The sequence below is a fragment of the Anarhichas minor genome, unplaced genomic scaffold, assembly GCF_050575085.1.
Source record: "Anarhichas minor isolate MPS153535 unplaced genomic scaffold, ASM5057508v1 ptg000018l, whole genome shotgun sequence".
NCBI lineage: Eukaryota > Metazoa > Chordata > Actinopteri > Perciformes > Anarhichadidae > Anarhichas > Anarhichas minor.
The window spans coordinates 11,628,000-11,646,104 of record NW_027466464.1 but is presented as its reverse complement, the minus strand read 5'-3'; the positions used below and the strand labels follow the sequence as shown (position 1 = coordinate 11,646,104).

The window sequence follows — 18,105 nt, the reverse complement described above, 5'->3', positions numbered from 1 at the left end:
ATACACTTTTCTACTAACACAAAACGATATAAAAAAATCATTCAAGGCTTAACAAGAAGGTTGGAAATAAAGTTTAGTGTATATATATATATATATATATAAGGCTCATACAGCTACCATGTTTGATATGTACTGTAGATCACAGTTCTCGTACACAGTACACTTAATCACAGTTACAGATGGATCATATTCAGAACGCAGGTTTCATGAAAACATAAAGGAGAGGCGGTCACAGTAGAAATATTCTTTTGGGACGACTCACTGGCGATAATTCATCTACTGATTGTTTCTAACTCCTACATGGGACACTAGCTTTATTCTAGAGACAAGTTTATCTTATTATTCCTATGTTTTCCAATGCATATGGTGAAACACTGTGTGCAAATATGTTCAAACATACAGCAGAAAGACATTTACATTTTTGATTGTGGCAAGTTTTCTAAATATTTTGGACATCTAGTGTAATTTCAGATGCAGTCTCAAACTGGCAGTATTAAAAGTATGCCGAATCAGCTATTAGCACTTCCTGTTTGCAATGTACCCATGGGTGTGGGGGCGACCATCATTAGATTACTTCGATGCTGAAGAGAACTTAAAAGCGTCTTTTTATTCTCCGACTGCGACGGACATCCGAGATAACGATATCCTCGGAAAGCGTAAGTCACACCGAATCTAAAATGCGTGTATCGGGTCTTTGTGGTCAGATGTGTTTTGCGTTATGACTCCCAGAAGGAGTGCGAATTTTGAAGCAAATTGACTCTTCAACTCTTCGGATATAGATGAATATATATGCACGTGTGCTGTAAATATCTCCTCGTGTACCTCAGTATTAACTATTCAGTCTGAACACATAAAAACACCGGAAAGGAAAAAACCCACCCTCGCATCGTCACTTGTGTTTCAGGTTTTTTTTTCGTCCGTACCTGTAAGGATTTACCTTTCTGATGTATTCACTTACATATTTCAGATTTAGTGAACAAGGTCCTCCATTTTTCTGAATACTTTGAGGAGAGCAGGTACAACAGTCACCTAAAAAATGTCCGTCATCGATGGAAATATGAAGAGCACACTGTAAAAACAACAGATGTTGCTCACAAATTGCTGTTATTAACAAAGTACTTCAGGGTGAACTTTTCCTTTGACTCGTAGTTGCATTTATCTCAGAAGGAAGTGTGATTATAAGTCAACTGATTGTTCTTTTGTGCTGTGACTTGTTGACAGTCCATGTTATCATCATCATCATCATGGATCGTTAATGTGTAATCCAGAGCAGCATCTTTGATCCAGCACTTTCACAGTCTCGTCACCGTCCCACGACGCAAACTCTGTATATATGCATCAGACAAACATATAAAAAAAACTTACGAAACTACTTTAAAAAAAGGCTCAGAGAGTCGGGTTACTGATATGAAATAAAAGCACAGTAGAATTTGGCCTCATTGCTTCGATTGTCTTTGTGTTTGGCTTGCTAGTCAGGATTTGGAGATTTTCGGGGGCAGACGTTGTGGGGTTAGGAGAAGTCCCACGCCGCCTCGGCGGAGGTCGAAACCGGAGCGTGGCAGGACGGGGCGGGGGGCCAGGATACCGGAGGGTCCTCGGGGCTGGTGAGGGGCACTGCTGGGTACATGAGGCTGAGGAAGGTGTCTCTGGTGTGCCTCTTCACCTGTCGCCGAACGACACAACTTTGATTAAACACGGTTGAAGTAGTGGGGAAGTGGAATCCCGTAACCAAAAAACATTTTGAAAACTCAGCTTCAAGCTTTGGCTTAAGAACATTTATCATACTGATTATATTAATTATCTCCCACCAATGTTTTATGTGTAGACCGAGCTGAGGACTAAGAGGCTGAATGAACCCACCTGCTTGAAGAAGGCGTGGGTCAACAGTGTAGATGCTGACGGTCTATGGAAGACAAAAAAAAGGATGCATGCATTAAAGTCTGTGTGCTGTGATGTCGTATTTGTCATTAAAGTCGACCGGCCCTTTAACACACTGACCTGCGCTCAGGCTGCTGCTGCAGACACAGCTGGACCAGGTTGTGCAGGGTGACCGAGTGGTTTTTGGGCGCGGGGCTCTGGGGTCGGTCGGCGGCGCTGTGCGTCATGCTTCCGGTGGCCACGCTCTCGCCGATGCCGGAATCCACCCCGGACCGCGACACCTTCAGCCCCCCCAGCTCGCCCAGCGGGAAGGGAGCCACGTCCAGTAGGCAGCAGTGGGAGCCGCGCAGCTTCTGAAGCAGCATCTGGACGGGGAGATACAAACATACAATGGCCCTTTAAAGATAAATGTGCACGTACATATTCTTCTTAAAGGGCACACATCATGCCCATTTTCAGGTTCTAATGAGCCTGCATGTGACATACTGTAGGAAGAGGAGTTGAATCACACGTTTTCTGATCTAGGCAGCCCACAAAAAAGCATTTCTGTTACCTGAGTGGGGAGCATGTCCTGGAAAGGCACCCTGCCGCTGACCAGCTCACAGGCCACGATGCCTAAACTGTAGATATCCGACTTCACTCCGTAGCCGTGCAGGTCCTACTGAGGGCAACACGGTGGGGGAGAGGCGAGACAGGATACATTAGGAACAAGGCACCGACACTGCCACATCATTTCTAGATCTAGGGAGTCCTGACCTGTCGCAGTAGTTCCGGGCTGAGCCAGGGCAACAGGGCGGGGCTGTGGTGGGGCATGTCGAACACCGTCCTCATCTTCTTCCCGTCGCGCATCATGCTGTAAACACTGTGGAGCCCTGAGAGGTAGACACGCCCCTCCCCAGACAGCAGGATATGACTGGCCTTCACCCCCCTGACGGGAGAGCAATATGTGGACAGACATTAAGTATTTGAAATACTTCTCTCTCTTGTTAATACAGACAAACATCTCCCACTGACCGGTGAACATAGCCCATCCGGTGCAGGTATTCCAATGCTTTCAGCACGCCGTACAGCAGGTACGCTATCAGGGATTCACTCATTCCATCTGGGAAATATGTTCGGAGTAAAGTGTCTGCAGAGCCTGCAGGCAAGAGAGGAAAACCTCAGTGATTTATTTTAATTTAGAGACAGTGGGAACGCATTTTGGCCCTCAGAAGGTTCTTATATCAATAAATGGACCAATAAAGAATGCCAAAACCAATAAAGAGCTATTGTCTGTCATTGTGCACAGCGCTATGTTTCACAATTGCTACATTTGAAGGATTTTAAAGGGCTAAACGAAAGGCAAAAAAGTGAATAGTGGGGTAGCAGTGGCTGACCGTAGGCCATGAGGGGCGTGAGGACCCAGAGCTGGCAGCAGCAGCTGAAAACCAGGCGAGAGGTCAGCAGGTTGCGGTGACGGAACACCCTGGACAGCAGGACCTCGTTCTGGGGTTTTGAGACAGAATCAGACGTGAACACACCTGGGTGGAGAGCAGCCGTTATGCCGAAAAAAACGGTTTTGAAACCCCAAAATAAGCTCACCATGAGCTGCAGCAGCTCCTCCTCCGTGCACTCGTCCAGGTTGGTATGCTTGATGGCCACCGGCCGGCCAGTCGGGACGTGGCGCGCCATGTTCACCCGGCTCAGGTTATTGAAGCCCCTCCCTGTGACACAAGAGAATTTACTGCGAGTGAAACCATCCTTCCCCCGGGAGAGGAAACTAGTTGCCTGACTGAAGCGCATGTGGTGGTGTTCTCACCCAGCTCGGACAGCAGCTGGTAGTGGGCCGGCTCAGCCGACAGCCCCGTGATGTCATCGCCACCTGCCGGCCCTTGCAGGGTGTACTCAGAACCGTCACAGCTCTGCAGGGGATGTACATGCACGTATATTACACATTTATATATTCAGTAATCAAACACATGCGGTCGCTTTAAATGTGCTTCACGGTGATCCACGACCTTCATCGACCAAAAGACTATTTTGTGGTGAGGTAATGTGTGAGGGGGCCAGAGGGTGGCACTGTGACACTGTGCAGAGCAAAGGGTTGGTAGGGGGTGGGGATGCTTGCAGTTTTTAAGAGATGCAGACAGATTTCTCTCTCAGCATCAGACAGCCGCAGGTGTTTCTGATGCAGCTTTGTTTATAACACACATCAGCTGAGCCAGCATTTTGCCTGCATCACCAGGGGGGAGATGACCTCACACACCAGCAGCACATTTTAATAGTGAGTGCTGCGTTAAGAATGATTATATGTAGTTGTAGAAGACTATCATAAAAACAGGCAAACTCTCTGGTGGAATCAATTAAATCAATAATGTGGATTATCGGTGATAATCAAAACAACCCCTGATGATGTCATGGTGATGTCATCGGGGTTGCTTTGACTTCAGCTCCACACTTTGTTACAAAAAGCCTGTGTTGTAAACTGGGAGTATAAGAGACATGGGCAAAAAACAAAATCTGTATCTGTCGCTCCAATTTTGTCCACTCATGTGTTTTTTGTGTGTGAGAATATTAAATTGATGGAGCACCCCTTTAAATGTTACCGACAGCTTTAACAGCTGCAATGTGATCCCAAGAGTTACTGTCTTTAACGACTTGACCAAAGGTCGAGCAGCCCCGGACAGACGGATGAATGAACAGTGATGACGTGATGGAGAGCATCAGTGTGACGCCTGTCTTCGTGCTGACAGTGTCTTTGGCTACTGACCAGGAACTGGTGGCTGATGTCCTCATATTGCTCCTCCCTGTCCAGCGGCTGGACTTGAGTGTGGGAGATGCAGGAACAGTCCTGGTGAAGGGGGAGGGAGGGAGGGAGGGAAGGAAGGAGGAGGAGCACAGGTGAGACATGCCCTGCAGGACAACAGAAGAGGTGGAGAGAAACATGGGAGCTTGGGAGAGGGGGGTCAGGGATGAGGCAAGAGCAGCAAGCATCTGGGGAATCTGGGCTTGGGGGGGGGGGCACTTACAGGGCATTTTATCGGAAGTGGTGAGAGAACCAGAGTGACGATAACAGGCAACAATAAGAGGCAGCCAGGTGACTGATGTGTCCCCACAGAGCAAGGTAAGAGCTGCATACATAATTAGATGTCCATTAGATGTGAGCAATGCACAGCAGCGTCTCATATTTCCCCATCTATATTATGTATGTCAGTGCAGACGCAGTGGGGTTTTCACACATGCCATCTAAAGAATGATTGACATCTTATTTACCTCAGAAAAACACATTTTTTCGCCATCAGAAAGACTGATTGAATTTGCTTCATCCCAACATCTGCAACTCAGCAACACGCACATCAAACAAAAACAACATGCAGCTTGATATTCTTACCAAGAAAGACATTGAGTCCTTTTGGCGACGGTAGAATCAAAGGCTCTGGTATTCATCCGCTCATGGGGCCGAGGGAGAGCGACCGCGAAAGGAGAAGACAGGGGGAGGGGAGGATGATGGTGTAACAGGAGACGAGCGTTGATTTCCCCCCCTCACTACACTAGAGAGCAGCCAGCGTCCGTCAGTCCTACCGCGGGCATTCATCCATCCATCCTGGCTGCATCAGGTGATCTGGAGATCCGAGCAAATGATATGAAAGCCACCAGCAAATATCCCCATCCAGTGGGTCGGATAACAAAGCCCGGGAAAACTGCACATTCCCGATGACAAGTTAACATAAATGTATGCAGCTTTGTCGTCCTGACACTGCTACTATCCAACGTTAAGAATGTCGCTGTACAATTATTAAACTCAATTCCACTTCAAGGTTAGGATTAACTGCAGCCATTTTAGTTTAACCAGAACGCGGCTATTATTCAAACCGACGGTGAAAGTCGTCAGTTAGCTGACATGAAGGCTATTTATCCAATTTCGGGTGACATTATCTTAACGCACGTTGATTCATAACTGCGTGGTGTAAGAAATACGGGACAGGGAACGCAGAAATATAAACACAACACGCATCTCTCGTTTCCGTAGCTAGGCTCACAAAGTGTAACGTTAGCTATGAACATATGTGTATCAAGCTGTACGCTAACGTTAGCTCAGTTAAAATAGCTCTTATATTTATTGTAACGCTATTTACTACTTGTAGTAACGTTACCCTGTAATGAAAATAAGTTGCTTACCGTCTCCTCTCGACTGCAACTCGAGCGCTTCGACGTAAACAAGTTAAAAATACAAACGAGAGTCTGATATTTTAAGCGACGTTTTGTCTATAAACTCCATAGTCTTTCATTTTGTTCGGCTAGATTATACGGGCTGTGCAAGAAGTGTCGCGGTTCACAGTCAGTACCGAACTACACGACATCCCAACGCGAAAATGCAATATTTTATTTGACAGGACTTTTAATTTGACACTGATAGCTGGCGCAGGATAAAAACGTCACTGAGTTTACTGTCGCCCGTTGATGACTCGTAGCTGTTTTCCACTTCCCTCCCTTCCGCTCCATTGTTTCAGTGGTGAAGGGATTGAAAGACACCGTGTGTTACAACTGGAATAACAGATGCTGTGGAATAACACTGACACAGGGTACGTTTTTAATAATAATCCAACATCCTTTTTTTTTTTTTTATTTGTTATTTCCGCAGTGCTGTAAATGCGCCCCCGCGCGAGGGACGCTGCCAGTTTGAGCTCGCGACGGCACCGCTATGACGAGCAACAGTGATGCTGTCATCCTCGCCCACCATGTGAAACGTTAGCTGATGCTAAATACCTGATAAAACCAATCGAAGTTTAAACTCAAGGAGATGTTGATAAAGGACTAACAGTTCGCTCACCTTCTTGTCTTTAGGTTTAGCTCATGTAACGTTAGATGTTAGCTGGCCTGCTAAACATGTTTATTGGTTAGCTTGTTTAATATGATTAAATACATATGATTCCTATATGTAAGTCATGCCGAAATGGAGAGCAGCTCCTGGGGGTTAATTAAAACGTCTGTACATTAACTGACCAGTGAAGCATCTTTGAGATCGAGGTTTGGATTAATCAATCTCTGCTGATGGCTGAGGTGTCTGGTTATGCAGTTAAAATAATGCAAGTGCAATAATCTGTGACCAGCATTAAGTGGTGGTTTCCAGATTGAGGTCTGGATTTTCTCCAGCTTTTTCAAACCACAGGAAGTAGTGTATTGATTGATTTTTCTTTGATGTTTTAGTTTTTTTTTTCCTTTCCTGTTTTAAAGTTAAAGATGCCCGTAGGAGTTCATCTCTTGCTATTCACTTTCCAGACAGCACCAGGCTGTATCACAAAAACAGCGCTGTCTGTCTGTAACAGTGTTACTCATGAGATGACTCACAGGCACTTGGTCAAGATCAGCCATGGCATTTTATCCCGGGAGGGGGGGGGGGCGGCATCTGAAAGACATTGCTATGACAAGCATGGACATAATTGGTGCAAATGCAATATTCTGTGCGTAGAATGTTGCGCTTAGCCCCATTCATTGTAATACCGGTGTCATTAATGGGTCGGTACATTTCTATCTGCCAGGCCTCTAATGCCACGCAGCACATTTGGACTGTAGCGTTGCGTGCATGACATTAATCTCTTCAGTGTTATGTAAGCAGAGGATGAATGTTGCCCAAGGACTCTTGTCTTTCCACAGGCATGCCCCCACACACACACACACACACACACACACACACACACACAGATATGTCTGCCTGCACTGAGGTCAGTAATGCAGATGGCGCTGGGATTGTATCAACCTGCACGGCGTCCTTTTCATTAAAGTAGCTGTCATTAGTTAAAATGTGATAACACACTCCTCTTCCCACTTAAAAGAGCACAGGTTTTACACGGTAAGATAAGAGGATCTCATGAAAGATGCTGTAGAATTGCATTATGGGAAGTGTAAGAGCCAGCATTTTGGGGCGTCATTCACGCTAAGGGCTAAATGTTTTGATTTTGCCCATTCTTTATTTTAAATCCGTCTCTCACAAGCCTCCCAACTTCATGGAAGCGCGATGCTAAATTGCTAAAGTTGCCCTTTAATTCAATTTTGAACGTTTCCAGCAGCAGCGGGTCATTTGGAACTTTAGAAATGTGTGAATGAATATTTAAACGGACTGATACCAACTGAAAATCTAGCGAATTACAATACAGAAGCTCTTTTTTTCCAAATTCTCTCCTGGGAGCTCATCCCTTTAAGAGAGTGCATTCCTGTCTCATCCCTTTAAGCCCCAGAGCATTCCCTACAGAGACACTCAACAGGATGTGGGAGGGCTCTGTTGCTGCTGATTTTAAAGGTCTTTCAGACCCTAAAGAAGATGCCAGACAACCAGCGGTTAAAGTGTCCAGCAGCAAACACTGTGGGAGTAATTTGACTTGTAAACGTGGTAAATATCTTCATCTCTGGTACCTTTGCCTCTTTGACACTTCTCTCCTCAGGTAAAGGTGTGCGCGGGCACCACCCGTCAGTGCCGGGACAGGATGTGATGTCACAGCGGTAAGCGGCTCGCGGTCCAGCTTTGTGTTAGCGAGCGGGGACCCCCCCTCCCCACCCGCTCCCGCTCCAAGGACAGGAGACATGTTTGAGGTCAAACCCCGGGCGGTGGAGAAGAAAGAGTCGAGCACGGAGACAGGTCAGGGCGTCACATTAATGTTGACTTACTGCAAAATGCTCCAAGGGAAATGTCTGCAGTGTGGGCTTTGTGTACATTCTCAAATATTCCCGTGTGCCGTGTCTTTCTGCTTGATGCTATAGTTAGCCCCGTCTGTCCCAGTAAACCACATGTTTGTTCAAGTGGAAGGACACACACACACACACCTACTACAAGCGGTTAATACAATGTTATTAGTTCATAATTCACACAGCGAAGTAAAAGGAATAGTTTGATATTTTGGGGGAACTAAATGTCCTGTTTTACCTGGAATCTAGCTGTATCTGGGTAGCCGTGCTCTGCTTCCAGTGGTCTTGTAATATAATCATATTAATATGTATTTTAACAGATGAGGGGCTGGGCAGCAGCGGGAAGCGCTACGGCTCGCTGGGCTCCGGCTCGGCCGACTCCGGCTCCGTCTACCTGTCGGACAGCCAGGACTGGGCCGTCTCCCCCGGCTGCTCCCCGGACGAAGGCCCCGCGCAGCACAGCGCCATCTCCCCCGTGCTGGCCGAGGAGACCTTCCGCTACATGAGTGAGTGTGGATTTCAACGCTACGGTCTCTCCGGTCTACCGCCTTTTGATTGGTTAAAGCCCGTGGCGACAGTCTGTGAGCAGATGGCGTGCGCCTCAGTGTGTTGGACACGGGAGGGATTCGATTTATACAACGCGCATCCTCTTCAATTAAAATCGCAGGGATTTACTGCGGATATTAGTAAATACTGCGGATATTATTTGCCACACGGTTGTCATTGTGCCTGTTTGTCTTTGCTGATGTGTGTGTGTGTGTGTGTGTGAGAGAGAGAGCGAGAGAGAGAGGAATCCAGTGATCCAGCCAGAGTTAAGTGCAGTTCAAAGCTGGGGCCAGAGTCACGGGACAGGGAGGGAGGGAGAGGGGGGGGAGGTTGATAGAGGATGAAGAGAGGACAGTGGAGGAGTCGGATCATGCCGGTTTTAAACATTCACAATGAGGTGGTTTACGACAACTTCGCTATGGAAGGTGAGTGCAGGCGTTAGCGCAGTGTGTGTGTGAGACATGTGAGCCGGTGTGACTGCAGCTCCAGTCGAGTCTGCAAGGTCAGGCAGAGCGTGTGTACAGTGTGTGCGTGTGTTCCTTGAAAGACAGGAAGTGGGCAAGTCTCAGTGAATGCTTGGGTGTTTACATTCAAACAAGTTGTGGTATGCAGGAGCGACTTCCTGTCTATGTTTTTGCAAATACATACTGTTCTTCCTCTCTCCTTTTTTTAACTTAAAGCATCGTTTGATCAGATCTGAACACACACGAGCAGTTTAAAGTTTAATGGTTTTGTTTACATGATATTGTACAGGTTATGTGTTTTGTTAACTGCACGTGTGAGAGGAGTACAGTAAGGGAGTCTCGGTGTCATATTTCTTGCTCGGTGAAATATTTGCTGCACTTGTGCGGCGTAAAATCAAAACGCGGTCTATTAATAGCGCCCGATGCACTCGGAAGAGTCATGCTAATGTTCCGAGTGCCCCACAGGAGAAGTGAGTAAATGTGCAGGGTTTGTATGTATTTCAGACAGTGCTGACGATAGCGTAAATATTCCAACACTGCGATGGTACAAGCGTCTCAAGTATCCGTTTAGTGTGTCATGTTGTGAAATCAGAACAGGGAGCGGCCTGACTCTGCAAAAAACTCTCTTTGAACCGCAGAAACTCTATTTCAATGCAAAGTAGAGTCAGAGTGGTGACACGTGAGAATCAGCTCGCTTCCAATACTTTCTAGTCTTTGACACTCTGACCTCGCATGTGTGCGTCCTGCCTGGACCAAGCGCACAAAACGACATCAGCAACACAAGTACGAGAGCACAAAAACATCGCTAAACTCAATCCTGCACGTTCGAATTAGCGTTTGACCCATTTGATTTGTTGTTTGTAACAATTATTTCCTACATGACACTTTCAAATTGGGTGTTTACAATTTGTCGCATAAACTAAATGTACCTGCAGCGAGTGTAGTTTGTTTATTAGTGCCAAAAGTCCACAGTGTTTCTTAACAAGTCACCCAATGACCACTGTGTCAGCAGTCCAAGAATCAACTTCAAAATAAAAGCACAACTCTCATTACTCATTGGACTTTGCTGTGATGCAGTTTATTGTGGCCAGAGTTCAGTCTAACAAGTAAAAACAACCCACACTAGTGTGTCAGTGTGTGATTATATTTGGAGTTATATCTTTAGTTTGTAATGTAGTGTTTGGCAGATCATAGACTTATTTACACAGTGACATCCTACTTTGCCCAGCAGGTAAAAGTGTGTGTGTGTGTGTGTGTGTGTGTCTCTTAGCGTTAAATGTACAGTAACAAGAGAGATTAAATGTGTGTAACAAAGATAGCCCCGGTGGGAAGCAGAGGTTATTTTTAACAGTCGGGTTGTTGGCGCAGAGATCCAGAGGTCACCGCTGGCCTCGGATTACCGGACGACCGCTCTCGTTCAATCGAGCAGCTGCTTCACTCGAAGGCTCTCCTGCACACCGCTTATTGCATGTGAGCGTAGATCGCTTCTACGGCGTTGAGCGTGGCGATGTTTCACAGTGATTAGAGTTGCCACTTCTCTTTGAACAGGTGGAAGGGGCGGCGGTGCGGCGCTGGTGACACCCACTCAGGTGCTTAAAGGCGGACCGGACTAATCGATGTGTAGATCCTCAACACACTAATATGTTCTGAAAGACGTTGATTCACTGAAGCTTCAGCTTTCACCCTCGGCTTCTTTACTTCCTGTCTTTCTGCCCCATTCGTCTTAAAAACAAGCTGGTTGCTTGTGCGTCTGTTGAACTCTTCCCCTTCTTTTATCCCTGTCTCTCACTATAGCGTATCTTGCCTTGGAGCCCTCTCCCTATTCCCACCCCGGCTCTCAGAGCCTCTCCAAAGGTATCTTCCTCTCTCTACCTGCCTGTTCTGCTCTGCGACTTCATCATTTAGCTCCAGTGTGCGTCTCTCTGCTTTTTTCGCATGTAGATGACAGCAGACGAGAAATTAACTGAGTGTAGGTCTGCTGTCTGTTACTGTAGACAGCTTTATAGCACTGTATAGTGTGTGTGTGTTGAGGCTGCATTACATTCAGACCACTAGCAACCACATCGCCTTGTTGTGGAGCTATTTCATCAAATGGCATCAGTAGTGTTTCTGTAATGAGTGACATGTTGTGGCATATAAGTGGCTGCCCGCGTTGCTTGTGGTCAGAATGTTTTATTAGTTAGCAAGTAAAGTGTGTGGTTTTATTTGAATGCTTTTGTGGTTGCATGCACGAGGTGCATAACAGACTGCATGCAGGCGTGTTAGTGTGTGTTTGCTTGTGTGTCTCTTGATGGTAAAATGTCGTCTTTCTGGCCAGTCCTCAGCGGGGATCGCGTGGAGCAGATGACCAAGACTTACAATGACATCGAAGTGGTCTCGCACCTTTTGGCGGAGGTAGGTCGCGCCCCCCACCCGGCCGCCCACAAATTGTTTCACGTTATGAAGCGGTGTCTGATTGGTCGGTGCTCTGTGTGCTCTGATTGGACAATAGCGGGACAGAGACTTGGAGCTGGCAGCTCGGATCGGTCAGTCCCTTCTGCAGAGGAACCACCTGCTGCAGGAACGCAACGAGGCCTTAGAGGAGCAGCTGGCACAGGCCCTGGACCAGGTAGCTCACGCGCTAGATCTTTGTTTCTATATTCAAAGGAAATGCATTTAAAAACGACCTCTCTGCACCTCTATGGCTATCAGGAGTCTGCAGATTTTCAGCTCACACAGTAACCACTGTACACAAACCTTCCCTCATTGGCCAGGTTCACCAGGTGCAGCATGAGCTCGGCAAGAAGGACGAGTTGCTGCGCATGGTGGCTAGCGCCTCGGAGGAGAGCGAGACTGACTCCAGCACATCGACGCCGCTGCGGCAGCCCCGCCCGCTTGGGGGGACCATGGCCGCCGCCGCACTCAGCCAGCTGGAGTCTCTGCAGAGCAAGCTGCAGGACCTGGAGGAGGAGAACCTGTCACTGAGGTCTGAGGTACGAGGTAGTGGAGACGCAGTTCGTGACGTAAGTATAATGGCTGTTATACGATTATGGAAGTGCTTATGGTTCCTCTCGTCTCTTCTCCAGGCGTGTCAACTGAAGAGCGACACCGTCACCTACGAGGACAAGGAGCAGCAGCTGGTGAACGACTGTGTCAAGGAGCTCCGTGAGTGAGACGCACACGTAGTTCACACTGCAAAGGACGCGGTCTCGTGTCCGGAATGCCCGATTTTTAACTTTGGTCTGTGTGCCGGTTCCAGGAGAGTCCAACAGTCAGATGATGTCTCTGACGGACGAGCTGTCTCGGAAGAATGAGGAGCTGCTTAGACACCAGGGGGAGATCTCTCAGCTGCTCTCCCAGATAGTAGAGCTGCAACACAGAGTGAAGGAGGTGAGGAGACTGAACTGCTGTCCCACGTTGTGTTCTGAGGCGCGAGTCATGAATGTGATGACTGTAGTCTGCAAAGTCAAAAAGACTTTAAACGAAGACTTTAACGCCAATGACATGGGACTTCTCTTGGAATAAGACTTGGTGTGGACTGGTCGTCTTGACTTGGGACTTGATGGTCTTGACTTAGGACTTGACGTGGCTCTTGACTTGGGACTGGACCTGGTCTTGGTGGTCTGTTTAAATGCTGTGTGTTTGTACCCAGCTGGCTCTGGAGAAAGAGGAGCTGAGGATCCACCTGCAGGCGTCTAAAGAAGCTCAGAGACAGCTCACAGCAGAGGTACAATCTCACTCGCTCACAGGAAGAAGTCTGAATGCATGCCTAATTCAAATATCTATTTTAGGGATTAATTAATTGCTGCATACAAAGTCATTTAAATAACAACTGCTGGTGTGTGTGTGTGTGTGTGTGTGTGTGTGTGCTTTGCAGCTGGACGAGTTGGCGGACACGAATGCTGAGTGTGTAGAGATGCTCCATGAGTCCCAGGAGGAGATCAAGGACCTCCGCAGTAAAAACACTCCCTCTGCTGGGATGCGAAGGCACCTCTCCTACGGCCTCTACCCCATGGTGAGAGACGCACAGGGAAGAACCGAGACACAAATTCACAACACGCTAGTTGCTAAATAACGGTTGAAAATGCACCAAAAGAAATGTATGCGTCCATGAATGTAAACAGAACTTGTGTGTGTGTGTACAGGACTCCCTGGCAGCGGAGATCGAGGGCACCATGAGGAGAGAGCTGAGTGTAGAGGAGGAGGCCGCCTCTCAGGACCAAAGGTCAGAAACCTAAACTTCACTACTGAAGAACCCCATTGTAACGTCCTCGGGCTGAGACTGGTTCTATGTTCTGCTACTTAACAGTTAAATCCCACTGGACCCAAACTGTTTTCATGAGAGACTTCAAGCACTAGGTCCAGGACCTTGTCTCTGACCTTGTACCTCTTCTCCCTGCAGAGTATCCCAGAAGCGAGTCTTCCAAACAGTCCGCTCCATCAACGCCTCGGCGTCGCGGCCAGCTTCGGCCACGCCTCCCATCCCCGGCTCAGGACAGAGCTCTCTAGTGATGACCGCACAGCCCTTTACGTCCACTCAGGGGTACGTCACAAGTATCCCTGCCTTGTGTTTTGAACTTGAGGATGACGTTTGTACCCCTTCAGTTTAATACATGTGTGTTTGCAGGGAGGAGGTGCGACTGGGCCAGCCCGGCTGTCCAGGAGGAAACGACCTGACCAGAGCCCTCCACCGGCTGTCGCTGCGACGGCAGAACTTCCTCTGCGAGCGGCAGTTCTTCCAGGCGGAGCGTGAGAAGAAGCTGCAGGCCCTGGAGGGCGACGGGGAGGGCAGCGGCTGCAGCTCACCGATGGGCAGCATGACGTCTTCTTTCTCCAACCTGTCGGAGCTCTCCTTCAGCTCCAGCATGTTCAAGACCTTCCTGCCCGACAAGCTTCAGATCGTCAAGCCCATGGAAGGTAAAATGTTCAGATATAAGAAATCCAGCAAACACATCTTACAAACTGGTACCAGTGGATTTTATGCTTGGAGAGAAAGTTTTCAATGACTATAAGGGATGTGGTGGTGTTTTGAATTGGGACTTGGTTGTCAGGGCCTGAGACTTGACTTGAGGCTTGGTGGTCTGGACTTGAGACTTGGTGGTTTGGATTTAGGACTTGACGTGGGACATGTTAGTCTTGACTTGAGACTTGACGTGGGACTTGGTGGTCTGGATTTTGGGTGTTGACGTGGGACTTAAGTCGTCAGTGATCATAAGGACATTTTTTGTTGATGCATCAAACAGGCTCAGTGACGCTGCATCACTGGCAGCAGCTGGCCACACCACACCTGGCCACCATCCTGGACCCCCACCCTGGGGTGGTGACCAAAGGCTTCTGTCCACTGGCTCAAGACGCCGTCTACCGCCTGTCTGACATGGAGGAGGATGAGGAGGACAAGGAGCACACAGGTGTCCTGGAGAAGGGGGCGGCGGAGCGGGGTAAGGAAGAGGTGGAGGACGAAGAGGAGGAAGGCGGGATCACCTTCAATGTGCGCTTTACGTCGACGCCGGAGGAGAGGAGAGACAGAACGCACTCTGTGTTGCCTCTCTCCCCCACCCTGCCGGCATCACCCGGGACACCTGCCACTTCCTCCTCAGTCAGAGCGGACCTCTGTCTGACCCCCGCACCCCAACATGTCACAGAGAAATCCCCTCAGCCCATTCCAGTTACCTGTACGACCGTGGTCCAATCACAAAGTCAGATTTTCATCTCCACGGCAACGTCTTCTTCCGGTAAACACTACACTACTGTATTTCAATGTTGCCATTATGAGTTTGTTCGTCGTTACCTGATTTGTTGTGTGTTCAGTCCAAAATCCAGGGAAGTGTCAGAGCTCCACCTTCTCCACCTACACCTTCACGACCTGTAGCATCCTGCACCCTAGTGACATCACACGGGTCACCTCGAGGTAAGTCCTCTGCAAAGGCTACAGAGAATTGTTATGTTGTTTTCATCGTGCAGTGATGAATGACAGGAGGACTCTCTTCTCACCTCGTACCCGTCTTCATGTTTTTCAGTTCTCAGTCGTCCCTCATGGCCAACACACCGAGCTCCATGAGGACAGGTCCCAGCACCCCTGTGACTCCGTGCAGACTGAGCCTGGGTGACTCATTTCCTCCTCGACGCCCGCCTGTGCCCACCAGCGGCCTGGCCAAGCTGGTCCTGGAGAGGGGCATCTCTGCACAAGTCTCCACTGACTCCCCCCCTCCGTCCCCAAAAACCGCAGCCCGGCAGCCCCTCTTCCGCCTCCTCCCTGGCACACCCCCTAACTCCCCATCCCACTCGCGGGACCCCTCCCCGGTGCCCCCGGAGTCCCGCAAGCAACCGACCGACAATTTCCTCGCCTCGCGGCCGGCAGAGCTCTTTCTCCAGGACGTTTACGGGTTGAACCTGGGCCGCGCCCGACATCCCAACCTACCAAGCCCTTCACAGGGAACCCCAGCCCGTGTCCCATCCCCCAAGTCGGGGCGCGCCAAGCCTGACCTCGGCCTGGTAGAGAGGCTGCGGCGGCTGGGGTTCTCCAAGGTGCTCCAGAGTGCAGAGTCTGAGGCGCCACGCCAGGATTCTGCTACTTTTGTTTCGGCAGGCGGGGGAAGCCTACTGGACGGGCTGAGGCGCAACCAGAGCCTCCCAGCCATGATTGGTGCCCGAGCGGGGAAGTCAGCCGGTATCCCGACACCTCCTCCTCACCCCACCTCCCTGGCCCTCCCGCCACCATCCTGGGGAAACCCCAAAGAGCGGCGACGGCATCTCGCCTCCGTCCCCCATGCCCCGTCAAGTTCAACCAAACGCTGAGGGGACGAGGTGGCTGGACCGCGAGGGCAGACACTCCAACCTCTCTTTTACACCTCCTCCCCTCATCTCTCCTCCTCTCTGCCTTTTGGAGAAGAGGGCAGAACAATCCCTCCTTTTTAACCTCCCTTCAAAGCACAATTCAATGAAAAACTGACTGTTTTTAGCTACACCGCTGTGTCTACATGCGTAGACATTCGCCATGACCCTAGTAACCCAGGCCTTAGCCCGCCTCCGACTGGGTTGCCCAGCGCCCGATACCTTCTCAGTCATTAACTCGGTTCTGTAGTTTTCCTGCGAGGCTCTGGATGCTCAGGTGCAGGGATAGGAGGGAGGGAACGGTAACGCGTACGTGGACGAGGGTTTGTGGATGTTGATTAGAGGAGATGGAGTTATGGTGAAGGAATGTCTGTCAGAAGGGAAAGTAAGTGAAAGGTAAAAGAGAGGACGGCTGAGCATCCAGTCTTGCTATTCCAAGGGCTTGTTCTGGAGTGGGTTAGAAAAGCTTTATATCAAATAGTATCGCGCTATAAGCATTATACAGCAAATGCTTTAAGGTCATCTCCAAATGAAAACAGAAGGGATTCAACATGCTTTTATAATTTGAGGGCTTTAAGTGCTAGCTGGTTTAATAGCATACTGCCGGACTAACCTTGTAGTCGGACCACGCCATTAACATGCCGGTATTAATATTCTAATGATTTCACTGGTCTGGTGAGCGTACATGCCTCTCGCAAGCCTCTGCATGAGAAGTCGGAGGCAACCTCGCCCACGGGGTTCCCAGCATGCACCTGTCGGCGGACGGGCGGGGGCCGGGCCGAAGGGCGAGGAAGCCCGGGTCTGCCTTTTCCTTCGGGTCCTTGTGTTCAGCGTTTTTCTGATGGTCGGAGGCCTTAATTAGAAGCCAGCACTGTTGTGGTTCATGATCCTGTGAGGCCATGTTTGTATGTAGTCGTTGCACTAGAGTGGGATTCGGAGGTTGGGTTAGTTTTTGAGGATCACTGACATTCAGGTTCAGTCTGTTAAAGGGAGGAAAAATATTAACACCATTTAGTATGTCATATGTGGTTCACAGACTGGCCAGCAGGTGGGAGTATTCCTGCAGCAGAGCATAAAGAAAGTTCATCTATATTACTCGTTTCTATTCTATAATTTCATGCTTTTAGACAGAGGAAGCGCAGACCCCCGTGACCCAACCAGACCTTCCACTCAGCTTCCGCACTTTGTTTTCTTGACACCACTATTTGAAATACACAGATTTTAACATGTTAATGAGAACACTGTAACGACCTCGGCTAACATTTAGACTTATTTTAATGTGTTTTTTGCGTTCCAGCAGAAGGGAATCCAAATTAAGCCAACAGTGATGCTATTTTTTTTCAAGTAATGGAAAACATGTGTTTTTGTGCTAAATAACTGTAACATATTTAAGTTTTTTTTTGTGTATGTTTGTCAGAGTTTAGAGCAGAGGAAAGAAGACACATCCAGACTTCTAGTTGTAGTTGTCATATCCCCTGTTTTTCCAGTAGAGCAGTGTGTGTGTGTGTGTGTGTGTGTGTGTGTGTGTGTGTGCGTGTGTGTGCGTGTGTGTGTGTGTGTGTGTGTGTGTGTGTGCGTGCGTGTGTGTGTGTGTGTGTGTGTGTGTGTGTGTCTTTCTTTGGCTAAATGATATAATGTCACTTCCTCATGCCTACCTTCTAAGATCATGATCCTCTGTAAACTACTCATGGCTATTATTCAGCTGCCTCTCTTTTTTAAATAAAGCAATGGAAACAAAGCCGCTGAC

The 18,105-nt window shown here is 48.6% G+C and overlaps 2 protein-coding genes across 4 annotated transcripts; one reads left to right on the top strand and one right to left on the bottom strand.

Moving 5' to 3' along the window:
* Positions 1-56: 56 nt before the first annotated feature.
* stradb (STE20 related adaptor beta) lies at positions 57-6,302 on the bottom strand. Of its 2 annotated transcripts, XM_076094638.1 has the most exons (12): positions 6,037-6,302; positions 5,249-5,479; positions 4,628-4,708; positions 3,677-3,779; positions 3,460-3,581; positions 3,255-3,363; positions 2,893-3,016; positions 2,635-2,806; positions 2,432-2,536; positions 1,999-2,243; positions 1,861-1,903; positions 57-1,663 (listed from the first exon to the last, which is right to left on the bottom strand). In XM_076094638.1, the coding sequence occupies exons 2-12, from the start codon at positions 5,258-5,260 to the stop codon at positions 1,511-1,513; spliced, it is 1,269 nt and encodes a 422-aa protein (XP_075950753.1). In that variant the 5' UTR covers positions 5,261-5,479; positions 6,037-6,302; the 3' UTR covers positions 57-1,510. The 2 variants fall into 2 exon arrangements, with proteins under 2 accessions (XP_075950753.1, XP_075950754.1); XM_076094639.1 differs by lacking the exon at positions 4,628-4,708.
* On the top strand, positions 6,301-18,096 carry trak2 (trafficking protein, kinesin binding 2). Of its 2 annotated transcripts, XM_076094635.1 has the most exons (17): positions 6,301-6,440; positions 8,298-8,491; positions 8,859-9,044; positions 11,343-11,402; positions 11,866-11,942; positions 12,040-12,156; positions 12,302-12,520; positions 12,614-12,692; positions 12,787-12,917; positions 13,180-13,254; positions 13,405-13,542; positions 13,673-13,752; positions 13,930-14,070; positions 14,155-14,444; positions 14,771-15,259; positions 15,336-15,435; positions 15,545-18,096. In XM_076094635.1, the coding sequence occupies exons 2-17, from the start codon at positions 8,437-8,439 to the stop codon at positions 16,320-16,322; spliced, it is 3,015 nt and encodes a 1,004-aa protein (XP_075950750.1). In that variant the 5' UTR covers positions 6,301-6,440; positions 8,298-8,436; the 3' UTR covers positions 16,323-18,096. The 2 variants fall into 2 exon arrangements, with proteins under 2 accessions (XP_075950750.1, XP_075950751.1); XM_076094636.1 differs by lacking the exons at positions 6,301-6,440; positions 8,298-8,491; positions 11,343-11,402 and adding an exon at positions 11,097-11,137 and having other exon boundaries at positions 8,952-9,044.
* Positions 18,097-18,105: the final 9 nt, after the last annotated feature.

Excerpts from the sequence above, each read along its gene's own strand:
- stradb (XM_076094638.1), bottom strand. Across the intron at positions 2,807-2,892 it reads CGGATGGGCTATGTTCACCG|GGGGGTGAAGGCCAGTCATA; the intron begins GTCAGTGGGAGA and ends CTCTCCCGTCAG. Across the intron at positions 2,244-2,431 it reads AGGACATGCTCCCCACTCAG|ATGCTGCTTCAGAAGCTGCG; the intron begins GTAACAGAAATG and ends CTCCCCGTCCAG.
- trak2 (XM_076094635.1), top strand. The coding sequence starts at position 8,437 with ATGTTTGAGGTCAAACCCCGGGCGGTGGAGAAGAAAGAGTCGAGCACG. Across the intron at positions 12,918-13,179 it reads TGCAACACAGAGTGAAGGAG|CTGGCTCTGGAGAAAGAGGA; the intron begins GTGAGGAGACTG and ends GTTTGTACCCAG. Across the intron at positions 13,255-13,404 it reads AGAGACAGCTCACAGCAGAG|CTGGACGAGTTGGCGGACAC; the intron begins GTACAATCTCAC and ends TGTGCTTTGCAG.